General features: G+C 31.0%; 3 protein-coding genes across 6 annotated transcripts in view; 2 read left to right on the top strand and 1 right to left on the bottom strand.

Moving 5' to 3' along the window:
* LOC130672445 (A disintegrin and metalloproteinase with thrombospondin motifs 20-like) overlaps positions 1 to 26,432 on the bottom strand; it is a 197,967-nt gene that overhangs the window by 78,816 nt on the left and 92,719 nt on the right. The gene's annotated exons all lie outside the window — the stretch shown is intronic.
* LOC130672452 (uncharacterized) lies at positions 12,361 to 13,894 on the top strand. Its single transcript, XM_057477052.1, has 3 exons — positions 12,361 to 12,588; positions 13,051 to 13,470; positions 13,568 to 13,894. Exons 1-3 carry the CDS (start codon positions 12,401 to 12,403, stop codon positions 13,839 to 13,841), a joined length of 882 nt encoding a protein of 293 aa, XP_057333035.1. The 5' UTR covers positions 12,361 to 12,400; the 3' UTR covers positions 13,842 to 13,894.
* On the top strand, positions 15,636 to 21,433 carry LOC130672447 (uncharacterized). Its single transcript, XM_057477046.1, has 7 exons — positions 15,636 to 16,305; positions 16,389 to 16,533; positions 16,592 to 16,717; positions 19,721 to 19,908; positions 20,147 to 20,388; positions 20,471 to 20,899; positions 20,974 to 21,433. The coding sequence occupies exons 1-7, from the start codon at positions 15,736 to 15,738 to the stop codon at positions 21,281 to 21,283; spliced, it is 2,010 nt and encodes a 669-aa protein (XP_057333029.1). The 5' UTR covers positions 15,636 to 15,735; the 3' UTR covers positions 21,284 to 21,433.

Genomic DNA, 26,432 nt, shown 5'->3' with positions numbered 1-26,432 from the left:
AAGTAACAAACTCTAAAAATTAATTACAAAAAAATGAATACCGCTCGTTTATGTTTTTATTGAAAAAAATTACTTGTTATAAATTGAATTAATAATTTTCAACTTTTAAAAAAATGTTGTAAGAAAAGTATGATTGTTATTTAATAAAATTCTCACTCTAACTACGGTCAACATAGGGAATGCATGTTAAATGTACGATTTTTAATTGTTAATATTTCAAAATTTAGTACCGCAAGGACTGTTTTAAAAAATTCCTACGTATACAGGACACTTCAAAGTGTTTGTATTTAAAAATTGAAAGATATTGTAAGAAAAGTGATTATCCGATGAACCTCCTTAAATGAATGATATCAAACAGCTATTAAAACTTTATTTGTGTTAACAGGGAATGTATTTCCATTGTTAAGCACTCGTCGAAACGATTCAATGAAGAAACTGTCAGAAATCATTAAACTCACTAACGAGCTTCTCAATGATACTTATGTCTATATTTACAGATGTGATGCAGACTATCACAATCATAGTAATTACACGAATTCCTTATTCTTATATGAAGTAATTGATACTCGAACCTTCATTCGTTAATTTATTTTCCATCATTTTCTAGCTAACGGGAAGTCGTATTACGAGTTAGAACGTATGATACAAACAGTAATGATTTCGGAAGAACTTATGACTACTTCTCGAACCTGTGCTCACAATTGTTACTTAAATAATATCAAAAGCACCATAAATCATCACACTTGTCAAGAATTTAAAGATTGTTGGTACAATGAACAGGCCTATGATTTTTGTCTATCGGTAAGAACAGTTCTAATCCTTCTGATCTTAAATTAATGTGTTTTCAATGATTTAAAATTTTCTATACAGCCCGGGTATGATAACTCAAGAATTTACGACTGGTTCAAAGACAAAGAGGGACACATTTATGGTGAAAATCATCCACACTGCAATAGTTCAGTGAGAACTGCTACTAGACGTTATGATTGGAAGCAAGCACGTTGGTGCGATTACTGTATGTGTACTTGTATCAAGGAGAGTCCAAGTGACAAGTTAGCTGTTACCACTATCAGTTTTAGAGACCAAGTGACTGATATTTCCAATAACATGTTGAGTATTTCCTTCTCAATTTAGTTTTTGATGAAGTCAACTCAGAGTATTATTCAGAAGTAACTTATGATTCATTCTAATCCAGGGTAGCTGTAGGTATCAGGTTCGCTAAGAAGGAAGGCATGATTCATTTGCAGATCAAGGAACGCAAACTTACTAGGCAAGACTCTAATGATCGAGGACAATGGAAAGAACTAGAAGATATTAAATACGATAATCTCCTACGAGAATACTCTGTTGTATCATCGGATTCAGTTTCCCACAAAATGGAATTAGGAGTTGATTATGCACATCCTAAATCCGTGAATTTTGATGATTTAATCGCGCCCAAGGGTTGTGTTGTGACAGGAGTCAGGTTTAGCCCACAATACAAGACTGGCCCGATAGAATTGCAAATTCGTGTTACACCTTTCGATTATATTACTGGCGAATTGATAAATCACAATCAAACGCATTGGATTACTCCAGAATTTAAGAATTTGAGGTTCGTACTTCTATATCTCGACTAGACACTAGTTTTCGATCCTTGAGGATCACGCGGAGTCAAGGAGAATGCAGTTATGAACTCCTAAGTTCTATAACTGATTCTGTATATTTTCAATCCCAAATATCTCAATGACTTTTCGGTTTTTGAAAAAAGTATAAGATGCCTTCTTTAGAGAATTTGAAGCACTACAAAAAAGGTGTCTTAGGATTTTTTGATTAACTCAGTATTTATAGAGATACGAGCAAAAAAATTACTAACACTTCATTTTTTATTACATAGGAGTTTTTCATAGGTTCGCTTTTGAACTTTTAGGAAAATTTCAAAATTTTGAGCATAAATATTAATAAGTCGTATTCTTAAAACCGATCAAAGATTTCTTATAGACTTCTATAATTCGTGGCGGAAGTATGACTATCGATGGTTGATACCAATGGTCATAAATTTGCTTCGCGATCGGTTTTATTGACACTATTGTTATTTTTCAGGCATCAATTGGTTCTGAATGATCCAGATAAACCAACTAAATCATCTGTAAATGTTATTGACTCAAAGACGGATCAGTTCATTAAATTCCGCGCTTCAGACTTGAGAAAAGACGCCGGGCAATCAACAATTCCATTCTTTGATGCTCAAGATGTTGAAGGAACTCCAGATTTCCCGTTAGGAGGAGTCGGAATTATGCATCGCGGCCGTAAAGGCTATGGTGGATTTTTGGTTTTCAAAATTTATGATTTGAATCTTTCAACACTTTTTAATCAATAAATAATATCTTAATAATGTAAAATCCTATAAAATACATATGTTACTATTGTTTTTTGCGAACATTCTCAAACTGTATTTTTTCATTACAAAAAAGTCAATCATCACCATTGCGAGACTATTATTTTTTTTAAAAATAGATGGCGTTAGTCTATAATAAATACATGAAGTAATCTAAAGACATTAGTAATTAGAAATAAAAAACCCAATGGCTGCGAGGCAATTAAATATTTTATGATACTCACAATTACCACATATATCCCAAAAATAAAAATAGACACGTCACTAATGTATGATATGACAATTTTTTTGTCAAGGAAGTCTTAAAATTTTTTATTCAATATAAATTTCTTGAACAACTCGAATCTAGTGATCGATAGTTAAAAATACCAACTACAATAATGTTAATTAATTATTTAATATTCATCATAGTAATTTTGTTCACCAATTCATTGACGTCAAGTATGAATCTAGCAAATATTTTCGATTCATACAAGTTAGAATTGTTTATAGGTAAACTTGAAAATAAAGTTATGAATAATCATCGACTGGAAAATACGAAACTAAATAAGTATGAGAAAAATAAAGAATTACAAGCAGTTTTCATTGATCTGATAAATACACTAGAAAAATTGAATTTAGTAGCCAATCATGCAACTGCTAATTATGGGCCGTATGATTTTTATAAATTTCTGAACATACTCGAGGAGCATCAAATTAAAAATGGTTACGTTGAATCATTTTCCAATTTGACGAGATACACGAAACTTATAGAAGAAAAGTCCAGTGCCATAGACACTATCGTCAGATTATTGTTTTACCTCCGTGATAAAAAGATTTCCGATTATTTTGTAAATGTATGTTCAGATGCATCGAATTTGCTTAAATTTGTGCAACACGATAAGTATTTTGAATCTATTCTGTCAATATATCTAGAAATTTTGCGCGATATCAAAAAAAAAATGGCCGTAAGTATTTAAAATGAATTATTCGTTTCCTTCTTACAAATATTTGAATCCACAGTTTATTACTCTCGATTCTAATTATTCAAGCGCCCAAATGAATATTCTTTCTGTGGTAGAACCAGCTCATTTGCTATCGAATTAGTTAATTATTATATTCATGTAATGACATCTTTTATTAAAAAATATACATTAGTTCAGTTTTCTAAAATAATTGGAGCGCGATGTCAAAATCGTAAGTCCCTCATTACTTTTTATACTTTACCTTAAGTGAATAATGATTATGTTCTAATAATTCAATAGTTCAACCAACTCCGTCATTGGATTTAGATTATTTAAAAAAAGATTTAATCCTCGTAGTTTACGAGAACAAACAAATATTAGAGAAAACGCACCGATTTATGTATAACTGTGATTTTAAAAAAGCTGGTAACTATAATCATATAGGCAAAACGAATTTTGTGAAATATTGAACTTCTGCACCCATCGAACGCTAATATCTGTAGCATTTTTTCAAAGTTCAAAAAATGATAAATGATGAACATTCGAAATTGTCTTAAATTTGAGTTCACTGCTACAAATTTTCGCGGAACATTTTTAAAAAAATTTGTCAAAATGATAGTTTGTAACTTTAACTAGTTATTGGTTTTGACTTACATTACATTAATTGAATATATTTATTAAATATAAGCGTTCGAGATGTAGATTTTTCATAAATTTTGATTGAAAATCATCATGTAAATCAAAATTATCAATTTTTTTTAGACAACAAAAAACATTATTATGAATTAGAACGTTTTGTGCAAACAATAATTATCGAAGAAAAATATCTGAGCACAAGGCGATTTTGCAATCATAATTGTATACTGAGTACCATTAGAGAAACTTTAAATCACACGGAGTGTCGTCATTTTATAGATTGTCAATATATTAGTGCAAGCTTCGATATTTGTGAAGTAAATTTTTCATCATTATATTCATTTAAACTAAAAATATTTGTTAGTCATCCCGTACGAAAAAAGTATACATCCGGAATATATCCGGGCAATATTGAATATATGTCTTATAGATGCGACATATATTCAGATATCCCTGGATATATACTTTTTTCGGACGGTATGATATATACTAATTACGAACGGAATTTTTTAATCATTAATTTTGAGTAAAATATATATGTATTCAAGTTTGATGGTTAATTTATATTATAATAATTCAATTTGTTAGGAGTAACAAAAATTTTGAATTTCATTACTTAGTCTAACAAAGGGAGTTCAAGACGGTATGAGTGGTTTAAGGACGGCCAGGGGAAAATGTATGGTGGTAATATTCAACAGCAATGTGATAACCCCCTAAAATCTGTATCTAGTTACTATAATTACTATCAACTTCACCATTGTGATTACTGCGTATGTACATGTGTTACGAACCCACAACGAGGGTACCCGATAGTAGATGCCATCAGTTTTAGAGACCAAGTTACAGATATTGGAAATAACGAGTTGAGTATTTAATATTTTCTATAATTAAATACTAAATGTAAATTACAATAAATTAATTATAATTATCTCTGTTGAGTTTAGAGTAGTGACAGGTGTGAGATTTGTCAAAAAAGACCGTATGATTCATGTACAAATAAAAAAGGGCAAACTGAAGTCACAGAATGTCGGGGGTAAAAGTTCATGGAAAAACATAGAAAACTTTGTCTATGAAAGAGATACTGGAAGAACTTATGTTCAAAACAGTCAAAATATTTCTACAGAGTGTAAACTGGGAATCGATTACGGATATGCCCAAATATTAAATTTCGATGATCTGCATGCGCCTGAAGGTTTTGTTGTTACAGGTGTTAAATTTAGATTTGCAAGTAATTACGGTGATCATGCGACGCTGAAAAAAGCCCCAATACAATTGCAAATTCGTGTCACACCTTTTGATTATATAAGCGGCAAGTTAATTGATCACGATAAAACGCATTGGGTTTCTCCAGATGTCGAGATATTGAGGTCTGTAGACATAGTTTTTAATGCTATCCTAATTTTTCTAGTGATTAATCATATTTTTCAAACATGATTTATAGCCAATACAATTTCTTCAGGAAGTCATTGGTTCTAAATCATCCCGATGAACCAACTAAATCGCCTGGTAATGTAATTGACTCAAAGGCAAATCAATATGTTATGTTCCTTACTTCAGATTTGAAAAAAGACGCCGGTCAATCAACGGTTCCATTCTTCGATGCTCAAGATGTTGAAGGTGATCCCGAATTTCCGTTAGGAGGGGTCGGAATCATTCATCGCGGTCACGAAGGCTATGGTGGATTTGTGGCATTCCGAGTTTTTGATTTAAAGCTTTCTAAATATTTTAAATAACCAATCAAAACTAAGAAATACAAAATCTTAATAATCCGTTATTTTTTTAATTGAAAAAAAAAAAAATAATAATAATAACGAAATTCTTAGAAAATAATCCTTTAAGCCAATAGTTATAAATTGATGTAGCAGTAAACGATTAATGTTGGCAAATAAAAGTAATCTGCTCAAAAATAGCAAAATATAGGGTAAGAGCACCAGTACCCAGCCCCAAACCAGTAGCCAGTCACCTCATGTTAAAATTATGTCTATATATATTTTGAGCCAATGTTAAAGTATTTGGCCGGCTGTCTACTGGTTAGCGGCTGGGTACCAGTGCTCTCATCCTATATATATTTTTTATTATGATAAGGACACGAATTCAGCCATTACCCCGACTAGAATTTTTTCCTGATTTGCCTGAAGTACCATAAAGACCATGTCAGGTTTGCCTTATTCACACTGATGTTTTCGAGCTTTTTGAGCTCGAAAACAGCGGGAAGTTTTGAGGCTAGCCCGTAGGGCTAACCGACACTCAGATTTTTACTTTTGAGACGAGGCCTTTATATGCTTGCATGAATAAAACTATATCTTCATGAAAAAGACATGATTTAATGATTTTATAAACTTTACTTATTTTGAAAATTCGCATTAATTAATATTTTAACATGCAAACATCACAAAAAGTTTTGTTGATTTTTAATTTAATTAGCGGTCTGTCAGACTAGGGTTACCGTTTAAAGGTTAGCATCAATGTTACATTGTTACATATAATTTAGACATAAGCGCAATTTATGATTATCAAGTAAATATTGAGATACAGAACGACGATGCAAGAAACAAAGTACTTAAACTATACTACGATCAAATACTGCCCTGCTTTCATTACCAAAAAAAAACAATAGTTGTTATTTTAACGAGGCTATTATCTTTTTAAAGATATAGAAATACGTCAGCAAATAATCATAACTTGGAATCATTATTAAAGTTAGTTCGTAGAAAAAAATACCCATTGGCTAGGAAACGATAAAATATTTGTTTATTCCCAATGCTACTGCGTATTTAAACGTGATCTGAAAAAGACACGTCATTAGTATCAAAAAATTGTTTCACCTCTCATAGATAATAACACCAAGTTAATATTTTTTTATTCAACATAAAATTTTTGAAGAATTCACTTCTATTGATTCGAAATCTAAAAAATCAACTACAATGATGTTGATTAATTTTTTAATATTCGTCATATTGATTTTATTCAATATTTCATCGACGTCTAGTATTAATCTAGATGATATTTTCAAATCAGATCAGCTAATATCGTTTATGGATGAGCTTGAGGAAATTGTTATAAATAATCATAAATTGAAACATACGACAGTGAATGATAATACGAAAAATAACGAATTAAAAGCAGCTTTCGATAATCTGACGAATATACTAGAGGAATTGAATTTAATAGCCAATGATTCGACTGTCGATTACGAGCTGTATAAATTTGATAAATTTTTGAACACGCTCGAGGAGCATCAAATTAAAAATGGTTACGTTGAATCATTTTTTGATTTGACGAGATACAGAAGACTAATAGAAGAGAAATCCAATGCTATAGATACCGTCGTTAGATCATGGATTTATCTCCGAGATAAAAATATTTCCGATTATTCTGTTGATTTATGCTCACATTCATCAACCTTGCTTGATTTTGTGCAACACGATAAAAATCGTAAATCTTTTTTGTCAATTTATGAAGATTTTGTGCTCGATCTCGAAACAAAAATGGCCGTAAGTATTTAAAGAAATTATTCATTTTCTTCTTAAAAATATTTGAATCTATAGTTTATTACTCTCGATTCCAATTATTAAAGCGTCCAAATCAATATTCTTTCTGTGGCAAAACCAGCTCATTTGCTAATGGATTAGTTAATTACTATCGTTATGTAATGACGCCTTATATTAAAAAATATACAATAGATCAGTATACTAAAATAATTGAAGCGCAATGCCAAAATCGTAAGTCTCTTCATTACTTTTATACTTTCTATTAAGATGAAAATAATATCATATTTTAACAATTTGATAGTTCGACCAACTCCTGCATCGGATTTCTTTGATTTAAGAGGAAGTGTGCTCCACGCAATGGCCCAAACCCATCGTATATTACAGCGGACGTATCAATTTATCCATAGCTGTGATTTTGAAAAAGCTGGTAACTATAACCCTATGGACAACGCAAATTTAAATTTATTTCTGCACACCTCGAACTCTAATATCTGTACACGTCTTAGTATATAATTTCTCAAGTAATATCAATTACAGTATTGAGTTATTCTCCGTCGTTAAAAATTTCGATCTAATAGTTAAAAGCGTAACTAGTAGGGTAAGTGATTCATAATGTGTCAGCGCGATGCGTTTAGCACGAGTCGCAGGTGCGCAGACACGAGCGAAGCGAGTGCAAACTGCGCACCGGAGACGAGTGCTAAACACATCGCGGGTGACGGATTATGACTTACCCTACATGTTGCGCCCATAATTTTATTCAACTCATATGCGCTATTCACGTTTTATTAATCGCCTAAAAAGCGAAGTCTCAATAGCTGTTTAGTGACATGGTGAAAAAAATCGGCATCGCAATCTTGGCTACTCAATGGGTAATAACAGGGAATTGTAATTACCCAATATTTAGTAAGAGCTCGAAAGATAGTTACGTTTATTTTCATTACGTCACGATAGCCGGGATAGTAGACATCTTTATTGCGTTTTGACAAATAATTTTTACCAGTCGGTAAACGGCCATTTAGGGTTCGCATTTTAGGCATGATAAAACGTGAATAGCGCGCATGAGTTGAATAAAAATATTATCATGAATTGAAATTAAAAATTACCGACGTAGAGAGATCGGTGCGGAAATAACAATGTAAAATAAGCGAATAAACTAAGAGGATCTGATTTAGGCGTGAGGATTTTTAAACAATTAAAAATAACACAGATTTTATCAATAAAAAATTTGGTTATTTATCCAAACTAATTACGCTTAAAATTGTAAGAACTTAATAATTATAACGAATGCGACTTAATTGATACGCGATAGCGAATGCAAAACTGAAAATGAATCACGTATAAAATCGACACGTGGTCGATAGCGGTTAATGACGCAATAATTAATTATGTAATTAATTAAATACAAGTAACAATCAATTTCTACTCAATAAATAGCAGTCTTATTGTACCGTCTAATTATTGAGAGAATTTAGCGTAGCGGTTTATGTATTCATTAAATATGAGCATTCGAGGTGTAGATTTATCACAATTTATGATATTGATAATCATCATATAAATAGTAACCGTTAATTTTTTTTTAGATAACACATATCATTATTATGAATTAGATCGTTTGGTGCAAAAAATAATAATTGAAGAGAAATTTCTGAGCACGTCAAGATTTTGCGATAATAATTGCGATTTAAGTCTCATTAGGGGTCAAAATCATACAGAGTGTGATCAATTTATGGATTGTCAATATATAGGTGCAAGCTTCGATATTTGTGAAGTAAATTTGATATCATTATATTTATTTAAACTAAAAATATTTCTTTATTACGTTTCGTACCAATTACGGACATAATTTTCTAATCATTAACTTGGAGTAAAATATATATGTATTTAATTTTTATGGTTAATTTATGTTATAATAATTGAAATTTCGTTATGAATAGCAAAAATTTTATATTTTACTCTACATATTTTTGGGATTTTTATAAGATGGCTAATTAAATTTTATTACCTAGTCTAACAAAGGGAGTTCAAGACGGTACGAGTGGTTTAAGGACGACCAGGGGAAAGTGTATGGTGGAAATATTCAACAGCAATGTGATAACCCCCTAAAATCTGTATCTAGTTACTATAATTACTATCAACTTCACCATTGTGATTACTGCGTATGTACATGTGTTACGAACCCACAACGAGGGTACCCGATAGTAAATGCCATCAGTTTTAGAGACCAAGTTACAGATATTGAAAATAACGAGTTGAGTATTCAATATTTTCTCTAATTAAATTATAAACAAAAATTACAATAAATTTATAATAATTATCTCTATTGAGTTTAGAGTAGTGACAGGTGTGAGATTTGTCAAAAAAGACCGTATGATTCATGTACAAATAAAAAAGGGTAAACTGAAGCCACAGAATGTCGTGGGTGAAAGTTCATGGAAGGACTTGGAAAATTTTGTTCATGAGAATGATACCGGAAAAATTTATGTTCAAAACAGTCAAAATATTTCTACAGAGTGTAAACTGGGAACCGATTACGGACATGTCAGCGCATTAAATCTTGATGATGTGCTTGCTCACGAAGGTTTTGTTGTTACGGGAGTTAGGTTTAGATATGCCCCTTTTCTCTGGGGTAGTTCGACGCCGACAGAAGGCCGGATGCAATTGCAAGTTCGTGTAACACGTTTTGATTACCTAAGCGGCGAATTGATTGATCATAACAAAACTTATTGGGCCGTTCCGAGGTTCAGGAAAGAGAGGTCCGTAGACGCTGTTCTTTATGTTATATCAAATTTCATGACTAACGATATTTTTTTTATGTGTTTTACAGTAAATTTCCTTTCCTCAGAGATGAACTGGTTCTGAATAATCCAGATAACCCAACTAAATCACCTGGCAATGTTATTGACTCAAAGGCATATCAGGTTGTCAATTTCCGTGCTTCGGATTTGAAAAAAGATGCCGGACAATCAACAGTTCCATTCTTTGACGCCCAAGATGTTGAAGGTGATCCTGAATTTCCGTTAGGGGGAGTCGGAATCATTCATCGCGGTCGCGAAGGCTATGGTGGATTTGTGGCATTCCGGGTTTTCGATTCGAGGATTTCTCATAATGTGAGATAATCGATTAAAATTAAGAAATACTAAAGCATCTTAATTGTATGTCGAAAAATATTAATTGTTATCTATGTCAGCTATTATTACAATTAAAAAAAATATAATAATAAACTTCTTAGAAAAAAATTACTATAAGCTTGCAATTATAAAATGATGTAACAGGAAACGATTAATATTGGTTATTAAAAGCAATCTCAAAAATAGCAAAATGGTTTTTTTTTTTATAATGATAAGCGACACGTATTTAACCATTAACGGAGATAAGTGTGTTTGTTAGTATCATTATTTTTACTCTATCGGTTAATTAATCAGTTTCAGTTGCTATCCGTGTTCGGAATTTTTTATTGAACAGATAAATTTTGTAAGGCTTTAACTGTACACAATAACGGTCTACAGTATTTACGTCAACGATGTTTGATTACTATTTAATATTGATATTAATATCTGCATTTGGGAATTTATCGACGTCAGCTGGTATTGATCTGGCGGGAATTTACGATATAAATGAGATCGACAACTTCAGATTTGATTTAAACCTAAGGATGATTTATAATCACCAATGGGGTAATAAGACACAGAACGACGATGCAAGAAATAAAGTACTGAAATTTATATTGACTGATCTGACGGGAATATTAGAGCAATTAAATTCAATAGCCAACGATTCACCTGATAATTATTGGTCTGAAAATTTTTATGAATTTATAAAAATACTCGAGGAGCACCAAATTAAAATTGGCTATAGTGAGTCATTTCGGAATTTGACGACATACATGAAACTCATTGAAAAAAAACGGGATGCTATAGATACGGTCGTCAGATTAGTGATTTTCTTTCGTTACAAAAATTATTTCGATAATTTTGTAAATTTCTGCCCATATTTGTCTCAATTACTTGATTTCGTGCGAAATGATCAGGATTATCGAACTATTTCCTCATTGTATGAAAAATTTTTACGCGCCCTTATGAAAAAAATGGCGGTAAGTATTCAAAAATTTTTATTAATTTTCATTTATAAAATCTACGAGTATATCTAAATATATCGTTCACTTTTCTACATATTTATTGTCTAAGAGAGAGGATCAACATAATTTCTGCGGTAAATTAAGTTCATTTCGCGTCGAATTATTCAATTACTATCGTCTCGTAATGGTATCGCATTTGAAAAAATATGTGATCCATCATTTTTCTAAAGTGGTTGAAGCAAAATGTCAAAATCGTGAGTCTCGAAATCATTAATCCTGTTTTTCATCACGAAAATAATATTCATGATCTGTCATTTTAAAAGGTACGTCAATTCTTCCATGGATTTCTGAAGATTTGAAAGAAAATTTTGTCGACGCAATCAAAACAACTAAAGAAATTTTAAACGACACAACCCACTACATGTATCGCTGTGACGTAAAATATTTCAGTGAATGTAATTGATATTTTTTAACAATTACAATTAACGAGAGTATCAAATTTATTTGAAATTTTTATTTTCTCATACAGATAATAAACATTTTTATTACCACGAACTAGACAAGATGATACAGACTGTGGTAATTGAGGAAAGACTGTTGAGTACAACTGGATCTTGCAGTCACAACTGTGATCTAAATTATATTTCCGAGACTATTAATCATACAGAGTGTGAAGTTTTCCAGGACTGCCAGTACATTACCAGCGGTTACCACATTTGCCAAGTAAATATTTACATTTGTTGGGGTTTATATGATCCTTTACAAACTCTAATTGTAGATCTTCTATTTAATTTGATGACTAATGATCTGATTGGTTATTTAGTCTGACAAAACGAGTTCAAGACGCTACGAATGGTTTAAAGGCAAAAATAATGTAATGTATGGCAGTAGTAATCAGCAACAATGCCGTGGTAAAATGAAATATTTGAACAGTTATTATAGTGCTGCTCGAGTCCGTGACTGTGACTTTTGTGTTTGTACTTGCAAAATAAATCCACGGCGTGATGACCAACAGATTACTACTATCAGTTTTAGAGACCAAGTCACCAATACTTCTGAGAACATGTTGAGTATTATTATTCTACTATTATTATCATGAAATACTCATTCAATCAAAAAATTGTTAATGGTCACCAGTTTTTTTTTTACTGACCGCGTCATTTGTCTCAATAGTTTATGCAGATATTATTGTTACGCACTAGAAAATTAATTTTCGATTGCCAACCGAATTTAGTTTTTCTATTGACTGCTTAATTATCAAATTCCTCCTCTAATGTTATTAACTGCTCGATTAAGCAATCAATTTCATGAATAAAACTGAGATTAACTATTTATCCAAGCAATTAAATTAATTTAAATAAGTAACTGAAGAGCGAGAATATCTGCTCAGGCATTTGTACTGTTTGTAAAAAATTAAGAAAACTAATGCGGCCAGAAAAATAAATTGAGAGCAGTTAATACTTTTTTGATAAAATCGACACTTCAATACAAGTTTAATAATTATGAGCTGTTTAAATTATTGAATAGGGTGGTCGTGGGTGTAAGATTTGCGAAAAAAGACAACGTGATTCATGTGCAGATAAAAGAAGGGAAAGTTAATCCTAATGGATGGATCAATGAATCTAGATGGAAAGAAGTTGAGAAATTTCATCGACTTTATCCTAATAAATATTATGTTGAGACTGAGGAGTCACATTTGAAAATGCTTAACTTGGGAGTCGATTTTGGAAATCCGGAAATCGTAAATTTTGACGATTTGATTGCTTTAGAAGGTTACGTTATTACAGGGGTGAGATTTAGATTCGCTGGAGATTCACTTATTAAGCCACAAGTGAAGAACGGTGCAATCCAACTGCAAATTCGTATTACGCCACTTGAGTACATTAGTGGCAAATTGATCAATCATAAACCATCACATTGGATTGCTCCAGAACCCAAAGAATCGAGGTTTGGATTTTTATAAAAATGTTTTCCTCGGCCAGTACTGTTCTTATTAATAGATTTCTTTTTTGAAGTATTCTATAATTCTTCTCATTATTTGCAGAGAGGAATTGGTTCTCATTGATCCAGATAAACCGACTAAATCACCTGGCAATATTATTGATTCAAAGACCGAACGTTTTGTAAAATTCCGCGCTTCAGATTTGAAAAAAGACGCTGGGCAATCAACGGTTCCATTTTTCGATGCTCAAGACGTTGAAGGTGATCCCGAATTTCCGTTAGGGGGGATCGGAATCATTCATCGCGGTCGCGAAGGCTATGGTGGATTTGTGGCATTCCGAGTTTTCGATTTAAAGCTCTCTAAATATTTTAAATAACTAATCAAAACTAAGAAATACAAAATTATTATGTAGCAGTAAACGATTAATGTTGGCAAATAAAAACAATCTGCTCAAAAATATCAAAATATACATTTTTTCATAAATATAAGCGACACGAACACAGCGATCACCAGATATAAGTGTGTTCGTTAACCTTTAATCGGTAACCCTAAAAATTTGCACGCTACGGGTAATGGCAGTCTGACAGACCGCCATTAGAAGTATACTCGGTTTTTTAACTTCCCGCTGAGAAAATTGTAAATTTTCAAAAATTCGGGAAGTTATTGGTTTTACCCCGATTTTCGAAAATCGAGTTTTCATGTCGACGTTTTGAGGCCCTAGGAAACTATTCTGACTATTCCCGGGTGGACGTCCGTGTCCGTGCGTGTGTGTGTGTGTGTGTGTGTATGTGTGTGTATGTGTATGTGTGTGTGTGTGTGTGTGTGTGTGTGTGTGTGTGTGTGTGTGTGTGTGTATGTGTGTGTGTGTGTGTGTGTGTGTATGTGTGTGTGTGTGTGTGTGTGTGTGTGTGTGTGTGTGTGTGTGTATGTAAACTTTTCATATCTTTTTAATGAGTTTGTTGGCCGTCAATTTTTCTGAAAATTTCAAATCGATCGATCAAATGGACTCTAAGATATAGAAGAAATAAAATAAAAAAAAACAAAATTTTTTTCAGTTTTCTTTCAAATTTTTCAGAAATTGCTCGATCGATCAATCCCAAAATCTTATCAGCACTAGAATTCAATAAAACGCGTCGATTGCCGCCACAACCATCTCAATCGGTTTATTCGTTCGAGAAAGAAATGGTGAAAAACGGTTTTCTTCGATTATCTTCGAAGAGATTCATTCGATCGATTCCAAAATTTGATCAACTCTAGAACTTAATAAAACGCGTCGACTGCCACCTCAACCGTCTCAATCGGTCAATTCGATTGAGAGATATCGTTGGAGAAAAAATAGTTAGAAACGGTTTTTTTTTAAATGAAGGCATGCAAAAGTGTTTTCGAGCTCGAAAAGCTCGAAAATGTATTCATAACAATGTTTTGAAGCTCAAGGAGCTCGAAAATAGCGGGAAGTTTTAGGGCAGGCCCGCAGGGTCAACTGATTGACCGATTTTTACTTTTGAGACGAAGACGTTATATATTTGGATGAATAAAACTATATCGTCAGAAACAAGACATGACTCTATGATATTAAAAACCACTTATTTTGAAAATTCACATTAATTAATATTTTAACATCAACATATCAAAAAAGTTTTGTTGATTTTAAATTTGATTAGCGGTCTGTCAGACCGGGATTACCGTTTAAGAGTTAATATCAATGTTACATTGTTGCAGATGATTTAAATATAACTTTAATTTATGATTATCAAGTCGATATTGAGATACAGAATGACGATGCAAGAAAAAAAGTACTGAAACTATACAAAGATCAAATACTGCCCTGCGTTCATTACCAAAAAGAAAAAAATAAAGTTGTTATTTTAACGAGACTATTATCTTTTTCAAAACATATAAAGACGTCAGCAATTAATCATAACTTGGAATTATCATTAAAGTTAGGTCGTAGAAAAAAAGAACCGTTGGCTATGAACAGTGCAGCCAGATCGTGCAATATTTTTACCCTCTCCTGCCATTATACTCCATGCTAGTTCACTACGGGTAAAAATATCGCACGATCTGGCTGCACTGGCTATAAAACAATAAAATATTTTTTTATTACCAAAGCTACTGCGTATTTAAACGTGATCTGAAAAAGACACGTCATTAGTATCAAAGAATTGTTTCACCTCTCATAGAACATAACACCAAGTTAATAATTTTTTATTCAACATCAAATTTTTGAAGAATTCACTTCTATTGATTTGATATCTAAAAAATCAACTACAATGATGTTGATTAATTATTTAATATTCGTCATAATGATTTTATTCAATATTTCATCGACGTTTAGTATTAATCTAGATAATATTTTCAAATCAGATCAGTTAAAATCGTTTATGGATGAGCTTGACGAAATTGTTATAAATGATCAGAAATTTATAAATACGACACTGAAAAAGGATACGAAAAATAACGAATTGAAAGCAGCATTCAATAATCTGACGAATATACTAGAGGAATTGAATTTAATAGCCAATCATTCGACTGTCGATTACGAGCTGTATAAATTTGACAAATTTTTGAACACGCTCGAGGAACATCAAATTAAAAATGGTTACGTTAAATCATTTTTTAATTTGACGAGATACAAAAAACATACAGAAGAAATATCTAATGGCATAGATGCCATTGTCAGATCATTGATTTACTTCCGTAATAAAAATATTTCCGATTATTCTGTTCATTTGTGTTCATTTTCATCAACCTTGCTTGATTTTGTGCAACACGATGAGGATTTCAAATATTTTTTGCCGATTTATATACATTTTTTGCTCGATCTCGAAACAAAAATGGCTGTAAGTATTTAAAGAAATTATTCATTTCCTTCTTACAAATATTTGAATCTATAGTTTATTACTCTCGATTCTAATTATTAAAGCACCCAAATCAATATTCCTTCTGTGGCAAAACCAGCTCATTTGCTAATGGATTAGTTAATTACAATCGTTATGTATTGACGTCTTCTATTAAAAAATATACAATAGATCAGTATTCTAAAATAATTGAAGCGCGATGCCAAAACCGTAAGTCTCCTCATTACTTTTTATACTTTCTATTAAGATATTAAAAATAATTTGATAGTTCGACCAACTCCTGCATCGGATTTCATTGATTTAAGAGGAAGTGTGATCCACGCAATGGCCCAAACCGATCGTATATTACAGCGAACGCGTCAATTTATCCATAGATGCGATTTTGAAAAAACTGGTAACTATAATTCTATGAGCAATGCGAAATTTATATTTATTTCTGCACACCTCGAACTCTAATATCTGTACACGTCTTAGTATATATATACTTTTATATTTTATATTTTAATATACTTTTTCAAGTAATATTAATTACAATGTTGAGTTGTTTCCGTCATTGAAAATTTCGATCTACAAAAACTTATGATCACGATCATTCGATCATCGAAATTTTATAAAATTCTGAACTTTGAGCTGATCACGTTTCGATATTGGAAAGTAATTGAAGTGAGAAAGCATTTTATAAAATTATATTGGAAAAATGACCTGATAGTCATATAAATTTTTAAATGAAAAAGAAATACAAACATATCACTTATATTGGGTAAAAAAAAAATATAGTCAATAAATAATATCATCGATTATTCTCTATATTTTTTAGTATAGGAGTAATCAGCACATGAGTAACGATAAGTATACGGCCGCGATTGTTTCGTGCCCTGTCCATCAATATGTCGTGCAAATGATATGAATTTATATAGCGATGGGGGAACTTGGTGTCATATTGTCTAAACCGAAGTTATTTATGCAATAGCATGATGTTGTTATGATATGTACTTGAAGATCGAAACGTTTTTCACGCAACGAAAATGGAAATAATTTGTGTAATTTGACTTTGAAGGTAACTTGAAGGGTAGGTGGGGTGGCCGGCAATTATCGGCGGACGTGCGAAACATTTCGGAAATCTCGATCCAGTAGATTTTTTACTTTTTATTTCGATTTGTTTATTTTAGTTCTGTGAGAACGTTTCGATTTTCAGGCTGTCGTTATTATCGAAGTGGAAAATTTTTTTGTCTCTTAAAATTTTAAATAAAGATAACAGTTTTATATTTTTACATGATAGCTATAATATTTTTTAAGTTATGAACTTTTCAAGGTTTTGAAAATCACGAATTTGGATACTTTTGTGGCTTTGAAAATATTGAACGTATTATGATAAGATAAGAAAGTATTTTTATGTTATTTTTAATACTATAGTTAATATTCTCAAGGTACAATAAAAAAATATTATAATAATAGAAATTAAAAATTATCGACGTAAAGAGAACGGTGCGGAAATCACAATATCATGCGATGGTTTAAATAATATTGGTTTAAACGATTTGGCACGCGGAAAAAAAAATATTGCTCCTCGAACGATCTAAAGTATAGTAACTCGTAGATCGTTACCACAACAATACGTATGCTTATGGTAACAATACCGTATTAGATAGCTGTGAGCTCTATACGACTTTCCGTCGTCGTCACCTCACACGGCACCGTCTAGCCTAACTAAACATCCATTTTCGCGCCAACTTTTGAATATTGTATAATTGTTGCTAGCAGACGTTTAATAAAAAAAAAGTGTAAAAAATAATTGTGATGTTGAAATATGGACCCACGAGTAATTAATAAATTAACAGAGTAGAATCTCCATAACTATGTTGATATATTTATTGATAAGTGTTTTTTTATGCTTTTTGTAATCAAATATATATTCATAACCAAAAATCCAAATATTATATTTAGTCGATGTTTTATAATTTAAATGTGATACGTTAATAGAAGAAAAATAATTAATAAACAAATGAGATCTGAATTATTATTTAATTTAAAATTAAATTACTAATAAATAAATTGGAAAAATTGAAATATATATTTATATTTATATTTAAAATTTATTTTGACTACAACTAACTAATAAATCAGTTTTATAAATTATTTTATTTAATCAAAGTTATTTGCTTATCATTTATTTATGAATGATAAAGGTTTTTAAATATCTCATATAATTTTCAATGTGCGTGACGTCAGATAGGTCTCAGAGCTATCTACCGTATTGTTGTCAGAACGATACAGTAGATCGTTGCAGTAACAATCTAGTAGATAACTTTTTCGTATTGTTACTGTAACTATACAGTATACTTCTCAGAACAATATTTTTTTCTCCGTGCACCAAGTTGCCCCGTAGCAATATGCAATTATATCATCCCCGATACCCCTCCTAGTCTAAAAAGTCTTGAGAATAATTATATGTAATTGTATGAAATCTTTACTTGCCACCCAAAAATCTGTAGGTTTTGAAGATTTTTTCTATGATTTTCAGACATACACGGAAAAAAAATTATGGAAACGGTTCCCATAATACTATAAGAATTTTTCCTATAACACCATAGGGATTATGACCATAAATTATAGGAGCAGTTCCTATATTTATGGGAATGCTCCTCATAACATTAGAGAAATGGTTCCTATAATGTATAGGAATTGTTCCTATGATATTACAGGGATGATTCCCATAATATATAGGAATGAACCCTATATTTTATAGGAATCATTCCCATAAATCATAGGAACAATCCATATACTATTATAGGAATGGCTCCTATAATAGTATATGGAAACTATTCTCATAATCTTATAGAAATGGTCCCTTAATGCTATTGGAATAGTTCCTATACCATTGTGGGAATCATTCTCATAATATTATGGAAATAGTTCCCATACCATTATAGGAACCATTTCTATAATATTAAGGGAATGGTTCCCTTACTATCATGAAAAAATTAATTTTAAGAAAAGTGTGGTAATCACTTCTACAAACAGAAATATGATTGAAAAATATAAAAACAAAAACTTAAGCATTGAAACATTGAAACAAAAATTCGTACATATTTGGCCAAAACATTAAAATTTTTTATTTTAAAACAGATTTAGCAACGAAGAAGCTTCATTTGAATCTCTCCATATCATGAGGAAAATTTATACACTATTTTGCAAAAAAAAATTTTTATGATATTATGGGAATGGTTCCCACAACATTATGATAACTATTCCCATGATGCATAGCAAAAGTTCCAATAATTTTTTTTCCGTGTAGTATTTATGTATTCATTAAATATGAGCTTTTGAAGTGTAGATTTATCACAATTTATGATATTGATAATCATCATATAAATAGTAATCGTTAATTTTTTTTTAGATAACACATATCATTATTATGAATTAGATCGTTTGGTGCAAAAAATAATAATTGAAGAGAAATTTCTGAGCACCTCAAGATTTTGCGATAATAATTGCGATTTAAGTCTCATTAGGGGTCAAAATAATACAGAATGTGATCAATTTATGGATTGTCAATATATAGGTGCAAGCTTCGATATTTGTGAAGTAAATTTTATATCATTATATTTATTTAAACTAAAAATATTTCTTGATTACGTGTCGTCTCAATTACGGACATAATTTTCTAATTATTAACTTGGAGTAAAATATATATGTATTTAATTTTTATGGTTAATTTATGTTATAATAATTTAAATTTCGTTACGAATAGCAAAAATTTTTAATTTTACTCTACATATTTTTGGGATTTTTATAAGATGGCTAATTAAATTTTATTACCTAGTCTAACAAAGGGAGTTCACGACGGTACGAGTGGTTTAATGACGACCAGGGGAAAATGTATGGTGGAAATATTCAACAGCAATGTGATAACCCCCTAAAATCTGTATCTAGTTACTATAATTACTATCAACTTCACCATTGTGATTACTGCGTATGTACATGTGTTACGAACCCACAACGAGGGTACCCGATAGTAAATGCTATCAGTTTTAGAGACCAAGTTACAGATATTGGAAATAACGAGTTGAGTATTTAATATTTTCTCTAATTAAATACTAAATATAAATTACAATAAATTTATTATAATTATCTCTGTTGAGTTTAGAGTAGTGACAGGCGTGAGATTTGTCAAAAAAGACCGTATGATTCATGTACAAATAAAAAAGGGTAAACTGAAGCCACAGAATGTCGTGGGTGAAAGTTCATGGAAGGACTTGGAAAATTTTGTTCATGAGAATGATACCGGAAAAATTTATGTTCAAAACAGTCAAAATATTTCTACAGAGTGTAAACTGGGAACTGATTACGGACATGTCAGCGCATTAAATTTTGATGATGTGTTTGCTCACGAAGGTTTTGTTGTTTCGGGGGTTAGATTTAGACTTGCTAATAATTACGATGATTATTCGCCGCCGACAAAAGACCCAATAGAATTGCAAATTCGCGTCACACCTTTTGATTATATAAGCGGCAAGTTAATTGATCACGATAAAACGCATTGGGTTTCTCCAAAAATAGAGGTCGAGATGTCTAGGTGTGTAGACATAGTTTTTAACGCTATCCTAATATTTCTATTGATTAATCACCCTTTTCAATTATGTTTTATAGCCAATACAATTTCGTCAGAAAGTTATTGGTTCTGAATAATCCAGATAACCCAACTAAATCACCTGGCAATGTTATTGACTCATCGGAAGATCAGTTTATTCAATTTCGTGCTTCGGATTTGAAAAAAGATGCCGGACAATCAACAGTTCCATTCTTTGACGCCCAAGATGTTGAAGGCGCACCCGAATTCCCATTAGGGGGAGTTGGAATAATTCATCGCGGACGTGAAGGCTACGGCGGATTTCTGGCTTTTAGAATTTTCGATTGTAATCTTTATAAATATTTTCAAAATCGGTTACACTTTCAATAACAGACAATCATGTTAACCTCGTTATTGGCTTATTAATAATTATATCACCTCTTTTATAAAAAAATAAAAATTAGTTGTGACAAAATCGATTGTTCAATTACTGTAACTACTTGATAAGAGACAATAAAATTGCATCGTAAAAAAAAGATACCCAAGAAAGTAATAAAAAATATTTTTAATTAAATTTGACAAGCAACACGTATTTCCTCACTTCTAAAAATAAATTAACGATAGTCTCGATACTGAAACTTCGTTACTCAATTTAGCAGAGTTTAATTTGTAATACGTGTTATAATTTTATATTGTGCGCTCAAATTTTAAAAATTGACGTTTAACGACATTAGCCACAATAATGTTTCATAATTTTATGGTATTAATTTTAATATTTGCATTCGTAAATTCGTCGAAGTCTGGTATTGATCTGGCGGATATTTACAATTCAAAGGAAATCGATGACTTTGTATATAGATTCACCCTCAAAGGTCTTCTTGACCATCAGTTTCGCAGTAGGACACCGACCGACGATGCTAAAAATCAAGGACTGAAAAACATTTTAACTGATCTGTCGGAAACACTAGAAGAATTAAATTTGATAGCCAACGATTCAACTGATAATTATTGGTCTGACAATTTTTATGAATTCATAAAAATGCTCGAGGATCATCAAATAAAAATCGGCTACAGAGAGTCATTTCAGGATGTGAGGAAATACATGAAACTCATTGAAAAAAAACGGGATGCTATAGATGCAGTCGTCAGATTAGTGATTTTCTATCGTCACAAAAATTATTTCGATAATTTTGTTAATTTCTGTCCATATTTATCGCAATTACTTGATTTCGTGCGAGAAGATGAGGATTATCGAACTATTTCCTCGTTGTACGAAAATTTTTTACGCGCTCTCATGAAAAAAATGGCGGTAAGTATTCAAAAATTTTTGTTAATTTTCATTGATAAAATGAACGATACATTTAAATGTATCGTTCATTTTTCTAAATTTTTATTGTCTAAGAGAGAGGATCAACATAATTTCTGCGGTAAATTAAGTTCATTTCGCGTTGAATTATTCAACTACTATCGTCTCGTAATGGTACCGCATTTGAAAAAATATGCATTGTATCGTTACGCTGAAATGACTGAAGCACGCTGCGAAAATCGTAAGTTGCTAGATTATTTGACTCTGTATCTGACCCTTTGTTATGAAAGTTGAAAGTTCAAAAAAATAAATGAAAATATTGGATTATGACTGTTTTCCGAGACTCGATTTTCAACTAAACGGCCAATAGAAATATTAATAAAAAATTGATACTTCAATAGGCTCAACATTCATGACGTTGTATACTGAAGATTTGAATAAAAATTTTGCTGATGCTATACAAATAACTAAAAAAACGTTTGATGACGTCACACACTATATGTATCGTTGTGATGTGAAGTATATAAATGAATGTAATTATTTTTTTTAATTAACAATCAATGGAAGTATTAAATTCATAACTGATGTATACTCGATTTTATTTTTGATGCAGACAATAAAGATTTGTACTATTACGAATTGGAAAAAATGATACAGACTGTGATAATTGAGGAAAGACTGTTAAGTACAACTGGATCTTGCAGTCACAATTGTAATCTGAATGATATTGTCGGGACTATTAATCATACAGAGTGTGCAATTTTTCAGGATTGCCAGTACGTTACCAGCGGTTACGAAGTTTGTCAAGTAAATGCATTATCATTTTTTTTTCAATAGCAAATAAATATTCAACTTTTACTCTCATAATAGTAGAAATCAAAATAAACTCTTTTTTATTTCATTAATGAACAACCAAGTTTGAAATTTGTCACTCTAAATATATGAAAAACGGTTTGAAAAATTATGTTAAATTAAAAAATATATTGTGGGCATCAATTTATGAAGCCTGCTAATGACTGTCCCTATTCCAAATAAATAATCAATAATTAATTTCATAATTTAGTCTGAGAATACGAGTTCAAGACGCTACGAATGGTTTAGAGGCAAAAATAATGTAATGTATGGCGGTAGTAATCAGCAACAATGCCGTGGTAAAATGAAATATTTGAACAGTTATTATAGTGCTGCTCGAGTCCGTGACTGTGACTTTTGTGTTTGTACTTGCAAAATAAATCCACGGCGTGATTACCAACAGATTACTACTATCAGTTTTAGAGACCAAGTTACCAATACTTCTGAGAACATGTTGAGTATTATTGTTCTACTATTATTATCATTAAATACTCATTCAATCAAAAAATTGTTAATGGTCACCAGTTTTTTTTTACTGACCGCGTCATTTGTCTCAATAGTTTATGCAGATATTATTGTTACGCACTAGAAAATTAATTTTCGATTGCCAACCGAATTTAGTTTTTCTATTGACTGCCTAATTATCAAATTCCTCCTCTAATGTTATTAACTGCTCGATTAAGCAATCAATTTTATGAATAGAACTGAGATTAACTATTTATCCGAGCAATTAAATTAATTTAAATAAGTAACTGAAGAGCGAGAATATCTGCTCAGGCATTTGTACTGTTTGTAAAAAGTTAAGAAAACTAATGCGGCCAGAAAAATAAATTGAGAGCAATTAATACTTTTTTGATAAAATCGACACTTTAATACAAGTTTAATAATTATGAGCTGTTTAAATTATTGAATAGGGTGGTCGTGGGTGTAAGATTTGCGAAAAAAGACAACGTGATTCATGTGCAGATAAAAGAAGGGAAAATTAATCCTAATGGATGGATCAATGAATCTAGATGGAAAGAAGTAGAAAAATTTCATCGAAGTGTGTCTGATAAATATATTATCAAAGTGAATAGTTCATATTCTGAACAGCTGAAACTGGGAGTTGATTATGCATATCCAGAAATGATGAATTTTGATGATTTGATTGCACCTGAAGGCTACGTTGTGACGGGAGCTAGATTTCGATTTGATGAAAATCCATTAGATAAGTTGAAATCAAAATCTCGCGCAATTCAATTGCAAATTCAAGTTTCAAAATTTAATTACATAAAAGGAGTTATTTATCATAACCAAACTCATTGGTCTGCTGCCAAATGGAAGAAATCAAGGTTAGAAATTTGTTAGTTTATTTATTTAATAATTATTTTGTGCTGTACTTATTTTATTGTTATTAATTGCAGACAAGAAATGACTCTGAAAGATCCAGATCGACCAACTAAATCATCTAAGAGTATTATTGACTCAAAGATCAATCGTTTTGTGAAATTCCGCGCATCAGATTTGAAAAAAGACGCCGGGCAATCAACAGTTCCATTTTTTGATGCTCAAGATGTCGAAGGCGACCCGGAATTTCCTTTAGGAGGAATCGGGATCATGCATCGCGGGATCGAAGGTTACGGAGGATATTTGGCTTTTAGAATTTTTGATTTTAATTTCTCACAGTACTTCAAGTATGAGTTGTAGAATTTCAAACTCGCGCTTTTCAATGTCAATTTGCAGTCTTTAGAAAAAAATTAATTCACCCTCACGGCAATTTTTGCTAAAACTTTCGTTTCTAGAACATTCTTGTCAACTTTATCTACATATATGAAATTTATGCAATTAAGAATAAATATCTTTCAATGAAAATGACGAAAATATTCTCAAATTTTTTTCAAAAACACTCCGGACTTTTATTCAGTAATTTTAGTCTTTCTTAATGAACAAAATTAAGTTAAAACATCTGTTGCTAGTATTCCCTAAATAGTCAAGCAAATTGAGCCTTCAAAAAAATTCAACTTTCCACATTTCTTCCTGTAATTAAATTGACTTCGTTTCCATCATAAAAATAATTATCGCATTCGATTCTGCTTCAAAAAACATGACTCTAAAAAATAAATTTTTTCAGCCCAAATCTGTTATTTATCTCAATTTGATAGACGCAAAAATTAATTTTTGATCCTCAAAATTTTGAAAATTTGAATTAATTGTCAGTGGCCCAAATTACCTTAAGATCCTCATGTTACTCAAATGTACGATTTGAAAAAAATTTCCAAGATCTAGTAACTCCTACCCCTACTTCAAGTCTTAAGTTCATTTTGTAAAGTTTTGAAAATATCGCTCTGAGTGAAGCCATGGTAGGGGAAATTAAATCGACTGAAGCGTTCGCAGTGGTTACTTTCGGCGTTACGGGAGGCTATTATTACTAAATTATAATTAAATAAATATTTATATATTACATTGAGATAACTATTTAATTATTCATTTTTCAATTTGATTTTTTCCTTAGTATTATTTTTTGACTTTGATATGAATTTCGAACAACTTAACCTAAATGTTTACTGCATTCTTTTTTTTTTTTTATCATTATACTTACTTGTTGTTAATTCGTTTAACTAAAAAACAAAACTGCAATTACTATAAAACTGTCACATATTTTTTATAACTTTTTTTTTTTACTATTATTTATAATATTTATTTATTTTTATGTTTCTTGCTCTTGACATAGGGGAGGGTGGGGCAGAGCGGCCCCCCTAAGCCAATTATTATTTTTTGTGGCTTTCAACCATAAGATCACTTTGCTATTGTCCTATTTCGAACAAATTTATGGACATTTTGCCAAAATTCTGAAAAAAAAAATTTTTTTTTTGTGGGGCAGAGCGGCCCCCCTCCAAAAAGTGATGAAAAAATTTTTTTTATCGTTTTTTTTTTTTTATTGTTTTCATCATTAAGAATGTATTTCTTTCTCTTGACAACTATTTTTGGTTTTATATTACTCGAAAAATATTTTTTAAAGTGTAATAAATCGTTCACTCTCGATTACCTTAATTACTAATTGTTATTTAATAAAAAAAAAATCAATTCTATAGTTTTACTTTAAATAAAAAATTCAACAACTAAAAAAAAAATTTAATTTTTGTAAATTTTTAGTGACCAAATTTGCCTCTTACATAGAGAAACGGCCGAAAAATATAAAAAAATAATTTTTTCGGAAGTTTCGGCTGGTCCATTTTGCCCCAGGTGTTATGCGTAGAGCTAGAAATGTGGAATTATAATAATTTTTTTTTAATTTGACGATAAAAATATGAAAAAATCACTTTTTAAAAATTTTGGGCTTGTCCATTTTGGAAACATATTGGATTTATAGTAATTAGTCGAAAAAAAAAAATTTTTTTTTTT

The sequence above is a fragment of the Microplitis mediator genome, chromosome 7, assembly GCF_029852145.1.
Source record: "Microplitis mediator isolate UGA2020A chromosome 7, iyMicMedi2.1, whole genome shotgun sequence".
In the NCBI taxonomy this organism is placed as follows: domain Eukaryota; kingdom Metazoa; phylum Arthropoda; class Insecta; order Hymenoptera; family Braconidae; genus Microplitis; species Microplitis mediator.
This window is presented reverse-complemented; position numbering and strand designations above follow the sequence as displayed.

Coding starts and splice junctions, on each gene's coding strand:
- LOC130672447 (XM_057477046.1), top strand. CDS start 15,736: ATGATGTTGATTAATTATTTAATATTCGTCATAATGATTTTATTCAAT. Junction 20,389..20,470: donor ACAGATATTGGAAATAACGA/GTTGAGTATTTA, acceptor TGTTGAGTTTAG/AGTAGTGACAGGCGTGAGAT. Junction 20,900..20,973: donor ATAGAGGTCGAGATGTCTAG/GTGTGTAGACAT, acceptor TATGTTTTATAG/CCAATACAATTTCGTCAGAA.
- LOC130672452 (XM_057477052.1), top strand. CDS start 12,401: ATGTATGGCAGTAGTAATCAGCAACAATGCCGTGGTAAAATGAAATAT. Junction 12,589..13,050: donor ACCAATACTTCTGAGAACAT/GTTGAGTATTAT, acceptor ATTATTGAATAG/GGTGGTCGTGGGTGTAAGAT. Junction 13,471..13,567: donor CCAGAACCCAAAGAATCGAG/GTTTGGATTTTT, acceptor CATTATTTGCAG/AGAGGAATTGGTTCTCATTG.